This window comes from Esox lucius, chromosome 1 (genome assembly GCF_011004845.1).
Source record: "Esox lucius isolate fEsoLuc1 chromosome 1, fEsoLuc1.pri, whole genome shotgun sequence".
NCBI lineage: Eukaryota > Metazoa > Chordata > Actinopteri > Esociformes > Esocidae > Esox > Esox lucius.
In genome coordinates this window covers 11,044,492-11,064,885 of record NC_047569.1, presented here as the reverse complement: position 1 = coordinate 11,064,885, position 20,394 = coordinate 11,044,492, and the positions used below count along the sequence as shown (strand labels likewise).

Below are 20,394 nucleotides of genomic sequence, written 5' to 3'. Positions count from 1 at the left end.
CCCAAGTAACAAAAGCTGTACTGCAACTATCACTTTAAAGGACGTTGTTATTATGCATGTTATAGCATGTTACAGTGTTTTTATAGCACATTGTTATAGCGCATTGTTATAGTGCTTTATTATAGTGCGTTGTTATAATACTGCATCATGGTGTGCAGAAAACAAAATTGTGATTTATATCTCTTCTCCCTCTCACCAACACGTTCTCACATACCAAAACAATAATTACTTACAATTAGCAGATAGACCTTTGGCATGTGTTTGTGCTCACACGTGTTTTTGTACTTCCACTATCTCCCCCTTATATCTGAGAGTTTCTGTGAAATCAGACAGCAACGCCTTTCTCTTGCGTTACGGAAATCACACAGGTAAATGAAGCGCCAAATCTCTGGAACCAGGCAATTATATGTAGAGGGAAAAATGAAGAGAGAGAAAGAGATTCAGGGGGGAGGGGGGGGGGGTGTCTGTCTTCTTAACGTAATTTATAATTGGAATGAATATAGCAAGCCTGGATGTATCATTAGCTAATTTGGATATCTGTAGGAGAACTGTGTGGGTCAGTCAGGTCACAAAAACCATAGGCCATCAGATGGGTGTGAGACAAGCAAGATAAGAGGAAACTGAACAAGGAAAGAGAATGAGGACGAGGTCCTTGGAATGGGGAAGGGCGAGAACGGTATGCGTTGTCGGGAATGACGATTCCGGCATTGTTTTGAATGTGAGCACACAGAGTCTCATCCAGAGTGCGGTCTTCCTGAGATACAGCGAGGCAAACCAGTTTCCCGAAATTCCATAATAGGCATGTCAGCTGATGAGGGACGCATGGAGCGCTGATTAAACCACTCACACAACAGGGATAACACACACCGCTTTACCCGGCTACCTTTGTCTCTGTCACACACCGTTCAATTAGCATGATTGCAGACTTCATGTATTTATACTAATATATAATATAACACACAGATAAAAAGGAATGCGAGCAATGATCCAATTGTCTGATTAGACTACCCTCTCACATGAAAGGTATGTAGAACCAAAACAAACTAGATGTGTTGATCTAGTAGCAATCTCAAATGCATGGAGTTTTAAATTGACACATCAGCAACATGGCATGAAAAGTTAAGCTACACATTCGTCTCAAAAGTTTATTTAAATAATTTCTAAAGTGAAAATACATCTGTTATTACAGTTTGACTAAACAAACATGTATGTACAGTCCATAATATCTGTATTAATCTTATATTCAAACATTACAAAATGATGAAAGTACAACATTCATTTGAACTTATATAAAAAAGGTTAAGCCGAGGTGGTGACATGATTTAGTGTTGCATTTTATTTAAACACCAAATGTATTATTAAATTAAGATAAAAATACAAAGACATTCTGCATTATAAAAGCAATAGTCCATGGATATATTAATTACATCATCCATAATACATAACATCTTTTACATTACATATGTAACATGAGGAATTAAAAACAGAACAAGAATCTGTTCTGAATGTCTCTGTGATCTACTGTTGTGTGAAATCCACTGGACATGCCAGCGAGTTCACTTGCATAGAAATGCTCTGCTCACAAACTGTGGCAGAACCTTCTAATTGGTAAGATTACAGTCGTTTGAAAATGTGATCGGTTACATTTTTGGAATTGAGTGAGGAAACATGGGAGATGTAGTCAGGGAGGAACAGAAAAACAAAAGAGAATTGTTGGATAGAAAGATAAATAATAAAGGACAGCTAAATGAGGGCGAATCATCTAATAAAGGTCACTGGCTCCTTGCGTTTATAGAAACAAACTCGGGAAAACAGAGCGTGTGGGTGCCCGTGTCTGTTTTCGTTAGCGCTGTCTCCATGGTTACTGAGACGGTGACTAGGTTCTGAGACATCTTGACGGTGACCTTGTCTTGGATAAAAACCCACATGCGCAAATAAACACAGAACTTACTCAAACAAACACAAACAAACCAATGAGTAAACACGGTGCGCACACACAAACAAACTAGACAAAGATGACAGAAACGCGTGGCTCCTGGATTCTTTCCAATGAGAGAAAGACTCCCCAAATAAACAGGCAAGAGGCCAGAAGCAGAGAACGTTGTTTCCTTCTGAGATGAGCGTGCATGGGGCTAGAGAAGATGCTGATGGAGATTCTACGATCTGAAACAAGAGGAGCAGGTCCCACCCCCACCAGAGTTTAATTGGGGGGAGATGGTGTCAGGGACTTCTGATTGGAGGATATCTTTCTCATTGGCGATGATGTGCTTCACCAGGCAGTTAGCTGCTTCGTCTATATTAATGTTATCCTTGATAGAGAATGGGGAAGGAGAAAGAGAGAGAAAAATAAGAGTATGGGATAATTAAGACACTGAATTACTGTCAATGACCAAAACCCTCCTGCTGTCTGTGAGAATCTTGTTCACTTCTATGTGCCTCTTCAGTAATCCCAGTGTGGTGTTTTGATGCAGTGAAATAAAAGCAGGATCAGCACAGTATCTCTCACACTCAGTACATCTCTGCGCGAAATTGACAGACACAAAGGCATGTGCACACATTTATTCTCACACACAGTCAGTCAGTCAATCACATGTAGGCTCATGTGCTGTGAAACAGCTGCATGTCCTTATTGCCACTACTTGATAATGAGACAGGGCATGAGTACTAAAACATTAACCTATAAATATGGGGAGACTATAATCCTACATTAAAGTCTTTCAGGCTGAAGTGAACTATGGGTTTGGGTGAGGAGCGGACAGACTCAGTGACCACTAATGAGAAGTTAATGAGAGGAGGAACATTAAAGACCAGGAGAGAAGTCTCCCGTCTGATTTTAGAAAATGTAATGCCTCCAGCAGCTGTTTTGTCGGTGATGCACGCGCACGCACGCACGCACGCACGCATACAGACACTTCCTCAGACCATATGAGCTGAGCAGCAGAATTAATTAGTTGAATATTGAATATTCATGAAGTCCTTCATCAGCTTGCTCAGCACGATGTGGCAGCGTAGTGTGCGGAAGCCTTCCTCTCTGATAGTACATATCTTACATTACCACACACACATACAGAAGTATCTAATTTCATTAGCTGTCATATCAAGTCTGGGACGTGTGTCACAATAGACCATGCAGCTCTGGGGTTTCACAGCTTTGTAGCACACTTACTACTTCAAAACAAAGGAACACAAACACACACACACACACACAAAACAAACACACACACAAAACAAACACACACACAAAACAAACACACACACAGAGTGAGAAACAAACAGTTAACAGTTCAGTTCAGATTGAGGTTAAATGTACTACCAGACAGGGACTTTAACTAATAGCATGCACATGACTTAGAACCTGAGCCTTTAAGCATGAGTTACACGTAGAGACACAAACACAGACAAAAACACTTGCAGAGAAAATATTATTTGTCATTTTGCCATTTCATGTGAACAGAGAATTGAGTTATGTAACATTATTGAGAACTCACCAACTAAAAGCCTTGAGGACTTATGAAAGGGCATTGTACCTAACTCTCTTACTGAGTTGAAGGCTACATTCCATTCAAGAGTTGTCCCTTTACTTCTGCTCTTTTCCTATGTCTTTCATCAGTCCCTTATAAAATAAGATTTATTCGGCATGGGTTTAAAGTTTGAATTAGGCATTATGATTTAAGGTTAGGAGTAATGATTAGGTTTCGTTTTTAGGTGAGGAAAAAAAAAAATCATGGTAACAGATTTTAGGTCCCCACTGATTGGAATTCATGTACGAGTGTGTGTCTTCTCACCTTGGCAGAGGTCTCGAACCATCCCACAAAGCCATTCTCCTGACAGAACTTCTCCATCTTGATCCCATTACTGTTTGGCATGTCCCGTCCCTGGTCACACTTATTAGCCAATAGCACGGCAGCCACATTTTTCCCATTGGCCAGTGTGAGTTTAGAGTCCAGGTCCTCCTTCCACTTGGTGACAGCCTCAAAGGAGGATGGCCGCGTCACATCAAACACAATAAATGCCCCCATGGCCTCACGATAATACACCCGTGTCATGTTTCCAAACCGCTCCTGACCTAAAATCCACACAAAGTGATAGTTACCAGTACTACTACTAATAATAACATCACTATTATAAGGATTTCTCATTTAACAGGAACTGGCTTAAAGTAGAAACGTAGTTACAATAAAGGTTTTATTACTGACAGGAGAAAACTGCCATGGATGTGCGATGTTATTCAATAGGGCCACCACATGGTGACTTTAGTCTGTAAACAATCTATTGCCTTAGTCCAACAGGTTCAATCCAAACAGTGGGGATGTAGGAGGGTCACTGTTTAAGTAGTCCCAATATAATACCACACTTTCCAAAGGTGATTCACAATCCAGCATATTATCTCTCTCTCTCTCATACAGAACACATCAGCACCAATTAGTCAAAAGAGACTGATGAGAGATTTCACACACAGACAATGAATATTATGGAGATAGAAAGTAAGGAGAGGGGGGAGGAGAGATTGGAGGAAAAAAAGAGTGTTGGAAAGTAAGAAAATCCAGTGAGAGAGAAGTATCCAGAGATCAACAGAGAGATCCCAGTGTGTGTAAATTCCAGTGCTCAGCAGCACGATAGTGAGTACTCCTGGAATGTGCTACTCTGACTCCATCCACTATCACTGACTAGTCATTAGCAAAGCACTTTAACTGTGTGTTCAGACATTACTGGACATGGCCAGAGTCTTTAATAGGTGCGACATTCTACCATGGCATGATGGGGCAAGGCTAGCTCAGCCATGCGGGCCATCTCCTGCATGAGTTAACACCAGCTGACTACCAGCTGACAGCAGAAGCCTACCAAATCATGACAGTCATGTTTTGGAATGTACATTTAATTTGAGCCAATGACTATTCATGGGATACATTAGCTGTCCTGACCATCCCACTGGTTTAGCTATGTTTTGGCACATATACCTGAATAAAAGTTGTGTGTCATAAAGGTTGAGTGTTTATTAGAGGTGGTAGAAGGCCACAAGACTCAAAGGATTTGAAACAACCGTTTAAAATAAAGGATTTGAGAAAACGTTTTTTCACAATCCCACTAAGTTTAAGGAAGCCTAAGCAACACAATAACCTATTTAAATACAATACAGGGCAGAACAGGTGGGGACAGCTTCCCTGAGATCCGGAGGGAGCCTGTCGGCTCTCATTCACAATAAGCTCATTCTGTTACTGGGCCCAAGACCCAAATCTCCCTCACATGAGTGTGAGACACATGACTGTACATGCGGGGGTGCGCACCGGCTGCGCGCAGGAGACAGGTCAGAGCGCGTGGGACTACTGAAGGAGCGCCCAGCTGCCCGTCAGAGGAATTTCTATAACCGAGGCTCACGTGAGATTCGAAGCTGAACTACCCATGGGTTGCCAAAGTTCGCCCACAAAGGTGAACTGTTGAGTTTATAAACACATCGATTTTTAAATTTTTTGTATACCGGTTTTTGGAATGTCTATCCAGAAACAAGTGCAGATGGTGTTTATTGAAGTGGAACTGTACCGACTGAAGTTCACTACGACTCAGCCTGCCACTTTACACTCCAATTTCAATACATTTAATAACGCCTACTATAATGCCCCAGTTTACGTTAACAATTGCCTACCAGAACAAAGTTGGCCTGATTTAAGTCGAAACATTATCCAGATCAAGCGGAATGAATCGCATACCTGCTATGTCCCAGAGCTGTAATCGAACCGTCTCCTGGTCCCAGTTGAGAACCTTCAAGGCAAAGTCCACACCTATCGTTGCACGGTAGTTAGGACTGAAGTTCTGGTGGACATAGCGCTTGATGATGCTCGTCTTCCCCACCCCCAGGTCTCCTATCACCAGGATCTTATAGAGGTGCTCCTTATGGTTATTCTGCATGGCGACCGCGGAGCGCTAGGGTAGAGCATGAATACGTCGAGATGGAAGAGCGAGGTAGAAAATTGAGCGCAGTGTGTTAGAGGGTTACGGAAGGAACGCCCAGAGTAGCCGAGGAAAAGTAAGGAGTGGGACCTTGTGACTTGTACTGCTTAGACGCGAGGGGAACGCTCTGAACTGGGCAGGGCTAGGCTGCACCTAAAGCTTCTCCTTGGTTTGCTCCCACTAGTTCTTGAAACAGTTGAAACGGCTGTAATTCCAAAAAATATTTTTGTAAGACCCAAGTAATTGGTTCTATTGGGAAAATGTGCATGTTGAAGAGTTAACAGAACAGTTGCTTCACATTTAAAAACAACTTTATTTCCTTTTAAACATGTAACATGCCACTGGTGCAAATCTGTGCATACATGTGTTATTGGAAAACTTGTGTAAAAGGCAGCATCTTTGTGATAAAGGCACCATTTCATCCCTTTATAATGGTCAAGAACAATTCAGCATCACTGATTGGAACAGAACAGATAAGTGGAGATGACAGAACATTAAAATTAACCCTGTGCTTCCCTGAGATTACAGATAGGGCAGAGTTTCTGCCCTACTGTCAACCAGCAGATGAACTACAAAACCCAGTTACATTAGTGATAAAAGCAGGTTCCCTTTAAGAATCATTCTCAACAATAAAATGTCCCATACCATTTTGGCAAGGATCAGAGAAATTAAAATTTCAGACTGCAGCCATTTGATGCAAGTCCACTATAATTTTTTTTTAGAAACCTTTAGACTTTGGGCCATAGCATCAGGCTAGGTAACATTTCATGAGGCCTAAATATGACCTGTGATCTAAACCCATTTACTGTCTACAGACTTGGGATAGGCTTCGCAGCCACAGCAATGCTCTCAATGGCACACTCATCTGACCCCCTGCGGATCCTAAAGAATCCCCCCTCCCCCCAACCTTCTCCCCAGCTGTTCTTAACCACCCAGTACTTCTGGCCAGTCTTTGGGCAGGTGCCATAGCCCACCAGCAGAACCGCATGGTTGGTCAGCTCAAACGGGTTGTAGGGGTCATGGAGGCCTGTGTGGTGGTAGATGCCTTTCTGGTAGTGCATGAAGTCCGGGTACACCTGATGGAACAGTCTGGAGTCACTTCAAAACAGTAACTTGACAAACTTAAAATTAACAAACTGGCCCAAAATGTGCACGCGTTACCCACCTCGAAGGCCACTCCCATCGGCCCATTGTTAACCAGTTCCAGCATCATAGCGGACTCGCTGCAGCCACCGTAGAATCCACCCACATAGCCGTAGGCCACAACATAGTGGCGGAGACAGTCTTTGGGAACGCCGCATGGAGAGTCCTTCCCAGTGTACGGAAAACACGACTCTTCCACGATACCGAAGTCCTGGATGTATTTCCCAATGAGGTAGGGGAACCCGCCATCGCAACCTGAGGGCGAGTGAAAAGGACAGGAGATTAGTGACAGCCGTTGGTGATACAGTTACACAGCACGTGCATTACCTTGGGAATATTCCGAGCAGGAGACGACCTGCTGCGGGCTGAAGATCGGAGTCTCCGTGTTGTTGGTTTGGATCCGGATACGAGCTTCCAACATCCCCATAGAGGCAAAGGAATAGCAGCTACCACATGAAGCTGGAACAGAGAATCAAGCCCTGCATTGTTATGGCAACCAATCAAACAAATATCCTTTTAAACAGTTTACAATTGCACTCATTAAGCAGATGCGTTATCAATAGCGACTTCCAGTGGCAAGTGCATACGTTGTCGGAGAATGTGTTAAGTGAGACCTTGGTTGCGAACTGGACTGAGGTAGTTAACGCCATTGACGTTTCTCCAGTCCCAGCTCTCAGGGAGGCCGGCTGCCATCTTGGCTAGTGGTGCTGCCACAGAGACAGGGTGAACCCGTCTGAGAGAAGAGCACAGAGTGTCATATTCAGCGAGGGCACTTGAAACCAATGTCAAAATGCTTCTGCGGAGTTCACCTCCTGCCACTGATAGTCCATCTGCCCCTCACTGGGCACAAACTAGCAGTACTCTGCTACACAATGTGACCACCCTCCTTGATAAATTAATCAATACAAAAGGTACCAAAAGGATAGTTCTGACAGCAAGATAAAGCTAGCTGTGGGGCAAGCTTGCAGTAGGTTAAGCGATTTACAAAAGCTCAAATAAATTCTGTACATTTTCCTATGACACTGATCATGAAACAGTAGTTGCTTAGATTTCCTGCTTCTTACCTATTGAACCAATGATCATTCTTGATTTAAGCAAAATGGCCTATATGTAACAGTTAAGTTATTTTTATGCACAATGCAATGCAGAGCACCTGAAGATAAGATCGGTGGTATTTTTGGTTTTATAATTACTGAATTAATGTTTGACCTGATGTTTCCATATGTTGTTTCATGAGTCAGTACCTGGGGATGTGTGATGCCGGTCCCCCTGCCCTGTGCATAATCTCCTTCAGAGTGTACATCTCATGTTCTTTGTAGGCTGTGGCTTTCCAGGAGCTCTGGGCTTCATTGATGGAGTCAATGAAACCGAGGTTGTTTTTGTAGGGCCTCTGGAGAAGCCTGGGGGGAGAAGAGTGGCATGAATCACAGCCTGAGGGAACAATTCCCACAGTCCGAAGTTTGCAGGACTACCAGTGCTGCCTGAGGGAGGAACAAGAGTGAGGTGCACCTGTGGGCACTGCTCCCAGACTCCAACACACCACATGCATAACGCACAAATAGCCAGCAAAGGTCAAGGGAAGGTGTACCAGCTAACCATCCTGCAGTGCTCATGTCATGAAGTGTTTAAAATTAAATCTGAAGTTCTAGGGCAAATCATTACTATAATGAATTTTATTTTTTTAAAGGAGTTGAATAATTAGTGTTCAAAAAATTTTTTTAACAGTAGACTACAACTGGTTCCCCCTCAACTTCAGGTAACAAATTGCACAGGCAATGGTTACTTCCCATTTAGTTAAGGAGTAAGCGTCGGATTACATGATTCCTGAATTCTTGCAAAATGACATTAGCAGCAATAAATTCAATAGTGAAAATGTTTGGTCAAGTCTTCAGTGAAGGGCCTGTAGAGTAGCTGTGTAATCTCGCTCAGTCCTCCCACTCACAGCATTTCAGCAATTACTTCCTTTTATCCCTTATCGTGCAAAAGATTTGACCCATATCAGCACAAAATAGTCCCACCCCCACCCCTTTAGTATGCGGGTTGACCAAAATTGAGCAAGAAGAGGGGAGTGATGGTTTGAATGTGTTATTGCTGTAATTCAGCCAACATCCACATGGTGGGAGCAAATTACAGATTTCATCTATGAAGCCTCAGTAAACAAAGTAAAATCTTTAGATTTTCACTAAACTGATATTAACTTTAATTTAATATTCAGTGTTCACTAATGCTAGAAATGGAGCCATTTTCACTTCATGTCTGACAACATTTGCAGATGTTAAAATCTGTATGCTAGAAAACATTGTGGCACACTTTAGGTCCAGAAGTAAGAAGTGAAATTCCAATTTACGAAATCATAACGCTACTTGAGCTTGACCAGGTATTTTTGAAGCACCCATCCTGTTGAATGTGCTGAAGACAACACATGGACAGAATCATCGATTGGGAGACAGTAATCCATTTCAGATAAGCGCTGAAAGAGTCTAAAAAGTCAACCTAAACACAAAGCACTATGGCTGGAAAAAAAACAAACAAGGTACCAATCATCACCCAGCTTATGTCATAATTACAGTGAAGCATTGTGGTGGGGGCATCATGCTATGGGGATGCTAATCAGGATTGAGGGAAGGATGAACAAACAATACAGAGGACCATGAAGAAGTCCCCGGAGGTCTGGATCAAGTTCTCAGACTAGGGGCAAGGACGCCTTTTAGCATGACCCAGAGCACACAGCCCAAGTTTTTTTTTGTATAATAAAAATACCCTTGGAAACAAGTCTGAATATCCTCAAGTGGTCCAGCTAAAGCACAGACATGAATTTATCGAACTACTGTGGGTAGACTTGAAGAGCCCAATTCACCAACGCACCCCATCCAAACAGACAGTTCAGAGGAAAACTACACAAATCCAGGTGAGCAAAGCTGCTAGAGGCATACTGTACCCCAGAAGACCCAAAGCAGGGATCGCTGCCTAAGGCGTTTCTACAGACCACTGAAAGGTCAACAGGTCACTGCTTTTTACCCAAGGCTAGAATAACTCAGTCACTACCATCTGAAGTCAATTCCTGGTTGGTGAACTACTGAATTCATTACCATTTACGTCACTTCCTTATAGACTAAAGATGCTAATCAGTCAAGTAGTAAGATGCATCACAACACATTTTTCACTAAAGAAACCATCGATTCTTTCAGCATTGAGTTCACTTTACAATGTTACATAAAAATATAGACCACTTACATGCGGCTATTCTGGTGGTAGCTCTGCATTTTAACAGAGCGGGGGGGTATTGGGATGACCCGTTTGGCAGTAAAGCAAGCCCAGTTGTTACCCAGAGAATCATGGACCCATCCTGGAAGAGTCTGGTCACAATAGCTGATAGCTTCAGGGCCCTGCCCAGAGTACTGGATAAAGAACAGAAACTGTTAAGTCACAGATATTCAACAGCCTCAAAATAAGCTAATCTTAAAGGGCCTTAAAGTGATAGCTTGTCAAAGTCAGTCAAGCAATCACTCTGATAAAGGCATTCAACAGAAGTGGGTAAACAGTTCATGGTTTTTAATAGGAAGAAGTCAGCTTTTCCTGTGGAACATTCTAAGCACAAACTCAGTCAGGTGGTTAAACTACAGAATTAGAGCATCTGTGAATCATCTCTTCCATGCTGAACAGTCTCAGATACAAGTCACAAGGCTTTCATGATAAAACTGAAAGCAAAACTAAAGATAACCCTGAATGAAAGCTGCAACACAGCTCTTAAATTTACTGACTAACAGGCCTGTATGTATATACAAACAAGTTGAGGTGGAATACAGCTTTAATGAACCACCATGCAATTACCAAATCATGACAGTGTGTAAGGGCACATGTACAATACAATAGATGCCCCAAAAAGGTTCAGGCCTCTTCAGTCAGCATATGCTATAACAAAACAGGCTGAAGTGTAGACACTAATGGAACAAGAACACAGCCTACCTTGAAGAAGCCAAACCACTTGTAATCGTTGAGAACCACCTCAAATCCCTGGTTGTAGATAAGGGTGAAGAAGCCCGTGTTTCCCAGTTCGTCCACAGCAACAGACAGTTTTTCCAGCTGAACAGTTATAGACTTCTCAACGGTGTCTATTTTCAGAACCACCACAAACATTTAGGTTAGGACTTTCACACGTAATGTAGTAGTTATATCCTACAGAGTTCGGAGATACATGTTCCAACAAGGGCAGAGGGACAAACTAACGTAATTGCATTACAACAACGCACAAGCAACAGATCCACAAATTACACTTTAACTACCTGACATTAAAACAAAGACGCCTGGGGAAAGTTGAAATTCACATACATGCATTTTAGGTTGCGTTACATAGTGTTCTGGGTTATGTAAAACGTCCACGTCCAAATATCTAGTTTAAAACGTGTATTATTCGCAGACGCAGTTATGATTACGTTATGTATTTAAAGCAACAAAATCAGCCCACACAACTTACCCATCAGAGAGCAGTTGATCCCCTTGTCGTGCCCTCCCTTCGACACCTGGAACACCCAGGAACCTAACAGGTCTTCGTAGGTGCAGTTGGCAGGGGTATCAGCCAAGGAGCCCTCGACCCATAGCAGGAACACAAACAACGCCACACCGCTTACCTTCATCGTGTCGCACCACGCGTCTACCTACGGAACTACAAAGATCCACGATACCAACCACCTAGGAAAAAAGGATTGCACAAATCAACGCACCGCAAACTTTCCCGTTGGTTTTGGTGACTAGCCTTCGACTCCTAACGCAAAAGGAAGTAACTCTTCAGTCATATGACCTGTTGCATCTTTTCACGTGACTCGCTAGTTCTTAAGTAACCGTAGATTAAAGGCGATTATTGGTAAGGCAAACGTTGCAATTGGCTGCAATTAGGTATCTTTGGTGTCTTCCTTGTTAAGGAAAATTGCGTTCAATGGGTTTTCAGCTGGGAAAAACAGCCTAATTTAATCAGTGGACAAATTACAATTTTATTTGATAATTTGAAAACATCAATACATTTTTCATATTTTAAATATAATAGCTTATTTAGTACTTAATACGAATATGTTTGAAGATAACATTACTGTAGTAGGCTATGGGGTTTTCTCATTTTAGAGAAAGTTCAGTCTTTCCCATAGAGAATGATAGAGACCTCCATTGGCCAAAAGGGCTTCCATCGTTCTAAAGTAGCAAACTGGCTAGATTTCCAGCTTAATTTGCAGATCCCTTCAGATTAAGTGACGAAGTCATCTACAACCGGGTCATGGGGAGGAATCTGTCAATTGAGAAGAATACAATTTAGTGCCTATTTTAAAAGGGAGACTGCCTCACTGGTGCTGTCCCTGCGCTCACAGAGTGGAACAATATTTGCATATATTCTCTGTCGTTCTCTATGGTCACTAAACGTCTCTCCTCCGTGAGTTGGTAGTTGATGAATGAAGTGCAGATACTGAAGAGGAGCCTGGCCCAATGCCAAATCGACCCCCTTAACCCTACACCTATGCTTTTGACGAGTTCCGAGATGATTTGATTAGCGAAAAGTAATATGGTGAATTTTACCATCAGAGGGCAAGGTGAAGCTATTACTGGATTTCTCACACCTGTCAAATCATTTCAGATCTTCACAAGTGCATAAACTTGCCCAAGGCTATTCAACTATGGTGCTAGAGGGCCAAAAAAACTTCTGTTTTCTCGTTCTCTTGGCTAATAGGGGAGTACTTCAGACCTGAAACACCATAAGAGGGCAATTTATTAGTTTTTAGAAACAAATACCAGAAGCGTTTTGGCCCTCCAGGACCGGAGTTGAATAGACTTGGGAATAGACTGAAATAGTCTACGCATCACAATCCCCATAAAGCCTAGTGGCCAAACATGATATTGGTTGTTTTTGTATTTCCCCATTAATTTTTCCTATAAGGGATTTTTGGATTACTTATATCCCATAAGTCTGCTTAGTTTTTGCAGCAACTGAAAATGCAATTCTGACTGGACCTCTCTCTGAGGACTGAGTTGAGGCTAGCCTATCCTCTCTGCGTAGCCAGATCTGCCTGTGACGAGCAGTCTCTTTGGTCAGCCTGTTCTCATTGAGTTTTTAAACAGTCAGTGTTTTCCTCAGTTTTCTATCAATCACAGTGGTCAGACTCTACCTCAGGACTAGCTGGCTTAGCGGACCCATCACTATGGTGAAAAACTATTTGGAGTGATTTGTAATAATTGGATGTGGGGGCGGGTACTAGTTTTGAAATGATTCTAACTTTTAGTGGCTTTTTTATTTGATAATAATCAGTAAGGGGAAGATGGACCCTCCCTCTCCACAGACAGTGAGGAGTCTTCGACATGGCTCACATCCTAATTGGGTTGGCTGTTTGTCTTGTCAAATCTGAATCTCACAGGAAATGCCAACCCACGGAATGAGCTCCCGTCACTCATAAGTCGTGTTCTCCTTCTCAGACACATGTCAGATCTTCAGATGCCTGGAAATGTGTTGTTATGGAGAGAGACACATGGAACGGACACATTGTTTAGTGACCTGGTGGGCGTTTTATTAGAAAGAGGAGAAACTGTAGGGGAGGAGGTGAGGGAGTAATCACAAAAAGAAAACCAACTGTATTTGCTGGGGAGATGGTTGTGTCTCTGTGGTGGCCTCCAAGGATTGAATTACGGGGGGTTTGAGGGGGTTTAAGGGGGTTTGACCCCCCCTAATTAAGACTTGGGCCCCCCCAGAAGAGTTAAAAACAACTGGTCGGGGGCATCGAAGCATTTATATATAAAAATAATTATATTACAATATATGTGCCATATATTCATGCCTGGAAGAATCTTGTAATACGATTTCAGAAACCCCTAAAGTGGACCATACCATTTCTTAACCTTGTATTAGTCTCATTGCCTCGGTCTCACTGCCAACGTCGCAGTGGCTTTTTTTAATGAAAGCCCACCCTTCTACAACAGGTCAACCGGAACTAGGAAGATATTTATTCATTCAATATAAGGTTGGTGATAAAAAGAAATTTGGCAGAGATAATTACACACCTATCATACTGCCATAGTCAACATTACTGTGTATTGCCAACCTTATATTGAATAAATGAATGTCGGTAACACTTTACAATAAGGGTACATTAATTGACATTAGTTAATGATTTAGTAAATATTAGTAAACATGTATTATTGTTCTTAATAAACATTTATTCGTCTTTGTTAATATTAACTAAGGCAGTAATACATGTAAGTATTAATGTTAGTAAATGTATTAATGAAAATATATTAACATTTACTGCATTCATTTAATAAGTGATTGTTCATGTTTGTTTCTGTTGTGGTTAACATCTATACATATATTAACTAAATATTGTATTTTACCTAGCTTTTTCCAGACTGCACATTTGACTTACTTGTTCATCTTCCAATTTTTTGAAATAGTCTTAACATTCTCTAAACTGTGAGTACAATCATCACAACTGTTTCATGGGACATCACAACTCTATGGCATGTCTGCAGAATGTAGTAACACATTGAATTCATGCTTCAAAAGCAATTTATAACCTAGTTATGAGTTTTTTCTCATTGTGTGAGATGTTTTTTCACCATGGCATTCAACCCTGGAAATGTTTGTAATATATACATTTCTGTTTTGTTCTACTTTTTTGTGTAGCTGAATGCTGGTGTATATCACACTGAGCTTTTATTTATTTAATTTTTTTTTATTAAGAAAAGCTTCTCAAGCACAGTACAAGTATCAGAATGTTGCATAATGAAATGAAAAAATTATACAAGCATAATAAATACATACAGATAAACATATAATCACAGTAATATATGCATATACATATAAACTAAATAAATCAGAGAGAGAAAAGATAAAAGGGTTTTATCCAGAGTTTGTCTCCGTGAAATAAACCAAAAAAGGGCTCCAAGATTTCAAGAAAAGTTTGGGATTCATTCTAACTCCAAATTTAATCTTTTCAAGTTTGAGGGCAAAAAGTAGGTCAAAAGCCCACTGACGGTAGGTTGGAGGAGATGGCAGCTTCCAATTAATTAGTACAAGTGTTCTAGCCAATAGTGTGCAAAGTGCAATATTATCCCTCTCTAAAGTTGTAAGTTTAACATTTTCCGGAAGGACCCCAAATATAGCTGTCAATGGGTTGGGATCTATAACTGTGGTAAGGATTTCTGAGATAGAACTAAAAATTCCCCCCCAAAACCTCAATAACTTAGGACAGGACCATAAAGAATGAAACAGAGAGGCTGGTTCTGTAGTACAGCGTGGGCAGGTGGGGTCTAAATCAGGAAATATCATGGCAAGTTTCACCCTAGACCAATAAATACGATGCACTACCTTAAACTGAATAAGCCTATGTCTAGAGCTAACTGAAGAAGAATGTATCCTTCTTAAGATAGTGTGCCAGGTTTCATCTTCTAACAAAATACTTAAGTCCTGCTCCCAGAGAGTTTTTAATGACCCGCTAGATGGGGTTTGATTGTCATTTATTGTATTGTAAATCTTTGAAATCGCACCCCCTATACATTTATGCTGGTCTAAAATACACTCCAAGACACCTCTAGGTAGGGGAGAGGGGAACTCCGGAAAATGTTTACGGGCAAAGCTCCAAACTTGAAAATACCAAAATAAATGTGAATTGGACAAAGAAAATGTATTTTTAAGTTGGTCAAATGAAGCAAAGTAATTATCAATAAATAGCTGATCAATTGTAACTAGACCCTGTGACTTCCAAATATTGAAAGCCCCATCAAAAAGAGAGGGTGGAAAGGAAGCGTTACTGGCAATGGGTGCAGCTGAAGAAAGACCTGTAAGCTCTAGAGCTCGGCAGAACTGAGTCCAAATCCTCAGAGACTGTTTAACAATTAGATTATTAAGTGAGACACTATGAGTAGGGGGGATAGAAGAACAGAGCAAAGATGTCAGTGTGACTGGGGAACAACAAACATTCCTTGTTACATGTTCATTGCTGGATTTATGGAAAAATATCAACCAATATTTCCATATCCATAATTATTATAATCGATTTAATTAAAGAATACTTACATATAACATAAATTAGAAGTGTAACGCAAAGAAAAAACAAAATTTTTGAAATTTTGAATTTTACTCGAATACAAATACAAATACTTTTTCCCCCTTAACAAATACAAATACAGATACAAATACTGGCTGCTTTGCACACCCCTACTCTCTAAAAACAACAAAAGCAATACAGGGCATAGTAATTTAGAAAATGCTTTATAAAAATCAGACGGGAAACCATGGGGACCCGGGGCCTTGCCTGTTTTCAAGGAAGCAATCGCTTCAGCTATTTCTTCAATTTGAATATCCTCATCTAAAAAATCACACAAATTCTCCTCTACAGTGGGGAAATTTAATATATCTAAGACAGTTTTCATTAAAGATATATCTTGAGGAGATTCCGAGGTGTACAAATTTCCATAGTATTGTTTAAATTGAGAGTTTATTTCTTTATGGTCAGTGGTTGTAATTCCATAAGGTAACTTAAGTTGGGGTATCAAGTGTGACGTTTGCGATTTACGAATTTGATAAGCTAACAATTCACCCGTCTTATCAACAAACTCATAGACCCTATGTTGAGCTCGTAAAAACGAATTCTCAGCCTCTTCCGTCGATAACAGATCATATCTGATCATATTGTCTGCAAAATCTGACGCTCTTTATAAAGGTTAGGAGACGGTTCAGTGAGTACTGACCATCAATAGCTGATATAGCACTAGATAATTCGACGAATATGAAATTATGCAACCACGCAGATAACATTTTAAGGTCTCCCAAATGGTAGAATAAGCCATACCCTGAGTACTATTGAGTTCAAGAAAAGAAGATATATTTGAGGAGATTTTACAAATTCTTTATCCCTTAATAGACCAGTGTTAAAGGACCATTGATGATGCTTTGGGGGTGCTTTAGGAAAGCTAAGTTCCAGAACAGCCGGTGCATGATCAGATATTACTATGCTTTTATATGAACAATTCTGCAGATACGGAAGAAGTTTGTTATCTAGAAAAAAATTATCAATTTGTGAATAAGAATGATGTACATGTGAAAAAAATTAATATTTCCTTGCAGAAGGACTTATAAAGCGAAATGGATCACGAATACCATAGCTATGCAGAAAAGATTAAATAATCGCTGCACATTTTGAAAGAGATATAACTTTTTTCGAGGACCTATCAAGTCGTGGACACATCACACAATTAAAATCACCACCCAGGACTAATGAATGAGAGTGAAGGTCAGGTAAACATGATAAAGAGGAGGTCATACAGGACACATCATCATAATTTGGGGCATAGACATTAGCAAGAATTAGGGGGGTTGAAAACAATGTTCCTGTTACAATGACATATCTGCCCTTATGATCTGGAATTACTTGTGATACGGCAATTTATGTACCAGAATTGCACAGCCCCTGGACTTAAACTGAAAATGTGAATGATAGACTTGACCCACCCAGTCTTTTTTCAATCTAAAATAGTCAGATGAACAGAGGTGAGTTTCTTGAAGATGAGTCAGAACCTTATTACGTTTTACTGGGTTATTCAAACCTTTACAGTTCCAGCTAAACCATCTCACCAAACTATCTTCATTAGCTCTACTACCTATCATTTAAAATAAAGAAAAAAAGAAAAAAGAGAAAGATAAAAAACAAAGAGAGGAGACCAATAAGATACTTGTAAAACCCAAATAATTATGCAAGGATCAGCAAGTCCAGAGAAGTATGAAATCATATAAAAGAGCAATTGTCCAGTCTTGTGCTTATGAGATGAACAAAGAAACAAGAACATATTAACACACTTCAAGAACCCTAGCGCAAAAAGCTGCCCCCCGCCCTCACAGCCACCCCCCACCTCGCGCCCTTGACCTAAGCTAACACTCGCCCATCTGGAGCGTATGCTACCCTGAGGAAAAACCCCAATGTGCGTGCGAAATATTGTGATTCTTACCTCCTACGCATCTCCGCAAACAAATAACAAACACAGCCAATGTATTCTGATACATATAAAATAAAAATTATAATCCTATACAATTAAATAAAAGATTGCTATAATCAAAGAATAAATCCTAACATATTAAACCACACCTCTGAGTAAAGTGCTTTCAATAGTATCTGACCCAGAGAAAATGAGACATTATAGCTTCAGCACATTCATAGGTGCTCAAGCAGGTAATAGGTGTTGTTTCACAAAAGCTAGTGCCACGGCTGGAGTATCAAACATATGTTCAGCGCCGTTCTTTGTGAGTCTGAAGCCAGTAAGACCCTTTAGACCAGGGGTGGCCACACTGAAAATGCCAGAGAGCATCGTGGGCCAGATTACTTTTTTAGGGTTATTTCTCAACAGAAATGTTGCAACACATATTTGCCTTAAAACTTAACTTTCAACTCAACAGAGTAAGCTACATTACATAAGATATAGTGTATAACAGTTATATAGGTATAATAGTTATTAGGGCAGACATAAGTCTATGAAATCACTGAAAATCACTTACACTGAAGATTTTTGCCGTCATCTAACTTAATACAGTATATTTTTTGTACTACGTGCTTTTAACGACGGCAATTCCAGCAGCCCAGACCCAAGAAATCAACTTTTAGGACTACTCAATCAATATGAACAGGAGAGCCTCATGGGCGTTGACAAGTTAGGTGAAGTAAGGAGTCCTTTCTGTTGAAGGAGTGTGCGGTACTGTTGAAGCAGTGTGCGGAACTGCTGCAAGATGTTCATCAGAGAGGCTGCATCTGTGCTTGGACTTGTTGAATTGTAGCATCAGTTGACAGTTTTTGTATTTTGCTCCCGGCTTGCTCTGGAAGTGCCTCTGCAAATTGTACTCTGTGACGTTAGCTTAACATTTTGAGCAAGTTGCTTTACCTGCGACATCTGCAAATAAATATTTTCGTTATCAACTTTTCTTAGGCTCATTTCCTGATATCGCTAGCCATCAACTGCGTATAGTACGTACAAATGATAACTTCCGCTCGTGGATTGTGGTGCTGGTCCCATACGTATCATAGCAACCCAAATACCTTGTTTCAACTTACAGGTATTTTAAACAGACAGTATGATACTGCTGTACTTGTTACTGGGAGTGCCACAGGACTTCCATCCATCCATCTTCTCCCGCTTATCCGGGGCCGGGTCGCGGGGGCAGCAGTCTAAGCAGGGATGCCCAGACTTCCCTCTCCCCAGACACTTCCTCTAGCTCTTCCGGGGGGACACCGAGGCGTTCCCAGGCCAGCCGGGAGACATAGTCCCTCCAGCGTGTCCTAGGTCTTCCCCGGGGTCTCCTCCCGGTGGGACGGGACCGGAACACCTTCCCAGGAAGGCGTTCCGGAGGCATCCGAAAAAGATGCCCAAGCCACCTCAGCTGACCCCTCTCGATGTGGAGGAGCAGTGGCTCTACTCTGAGCTCCTCCCGGGTGACCGAGCTTCTCACCCTATCTCTAAGGGATCGCCCAGCCACCCTGCGGAGAAAACTCATTTCGGCCGCCTGTATCCGGGATCTTGTCCTTTCGGTCATGACCCAAAGCTCATGACCATAGGTGAGAGTAGGAACGTAGATTGACTGGTAAATCGAGAGCTTCGCCTTGCGGCTCAGCTCTTTCTTCACCACGACAGACCGATACATCGACTGCATTACTGCAGAAGCTGCACCGATCCGTCTGTCAATCTCCCATTCCATCCTTCCCTCACTCGTGAACAAGACCCCTAGATACTTAAACTCCTCCACTTGAGGCAGGCACTCTCCACCAACCTGAAGTGGGCAAGCCACCCTTTTCCGACGCCACAGGACTTTTAATTTGAAAAATAAAAAATACCTGACGAGGTCCGCAGATTACGTTACTTTATTTACTGATGCATATTAATTTTTTATTTATTATTATTTTTTTTTTATTTGAAAATAAATGAATATGCATCAGTAAATAAAGTAACGTAATCTGCGGACCTCGTCAGGTATTTTTTATTTTGTATTATTTTAAAAGTTTTGGATGTATCGCGGGCTGGATAGAATGACTCAACGGGCCGGATCCGGCCCGGGGGCCTTATCTTGCCCAGGTCTGCTTTAGACCATACTTAACATCTGGCATGGACCTCAGTAGACATTTAAGCTCATAGTTTGCGGCCCGCTTCTTGGCAATCTCAGGCGGAAAGTCCAGGAAGACGAACACAGTTTTGTCTCTAAACTTAAGCTGCCCACCACGGCTCGCTTTTTGCCAAATATCCTCCTTGACGACGTATCGATGGAAGCAAATTACGAAGGCTCGCGGTCAGCTACCC

The 20,394-nt window shown here is 41.4% G+C and overlaps 2 protein-coding genes across 2 annotated transcripts; both read right to left on the bottom strand.

The window, feature by feature from the left end:
• Positions 1 to 1,210: 1,210 nt before the first annotated feature.
• Positions 1,211 to 6,167, bottom strand: rab38a (RAB38a, member RAS oncogene family). Its single transcript, XM_010893724.3, has 3 exons — positions 5,706 to 6,167; positions 3,786 to 4,066; positions 1,211 to 2,309 (listed from the first exon to the last, which is right to left on the bottom strand). The coding sequence occupies exons 1-3, from the start codon at positions 5,902 to 5,904 to the stop codon at positions 2,157 to 2,159; spliced, it is 633 nt and encodes a 210-aa protein (XP_010892026.1). The 5' UTR covers positions 5,905 to 6,167; the 3' UTR covers positions 1,211 to 2,156.
• A 72-nt stretch (positions 6,168 to 6,239) lies between these two features.
• ctsc (cathepsin C) lies at positions 6,240 to 11,905 on the bottom strand. Its single transcript, XM_010893723.4, has 8 exons — positions 11,564 to 11,905; positions 11,056 to 11,201; positions 10,324 to 10,487; positions 8,334 to 8,489; positions 7,704 to 7,822; positions 7,417 to 7,548; positions 7,112 to 7,344; positions 6,240 to 7,022 (listed from the first exon to the last, which is right to left on the bottom strand). Exons 1-8 carry the CDS (start codon positions 11,721 to 11,723, stop codon positions 6,756 to 6,758), a joined length of 1,377 nt encoding a protein of 458 aa, XP_010892025.1. The 5' UTR covers positions 11,724 to 11,905; the 3' UTR covers positions 6,240 to 6,755.
• Positions 11,906 to 20,394: the final 8,489 nt, after the last annotated feature.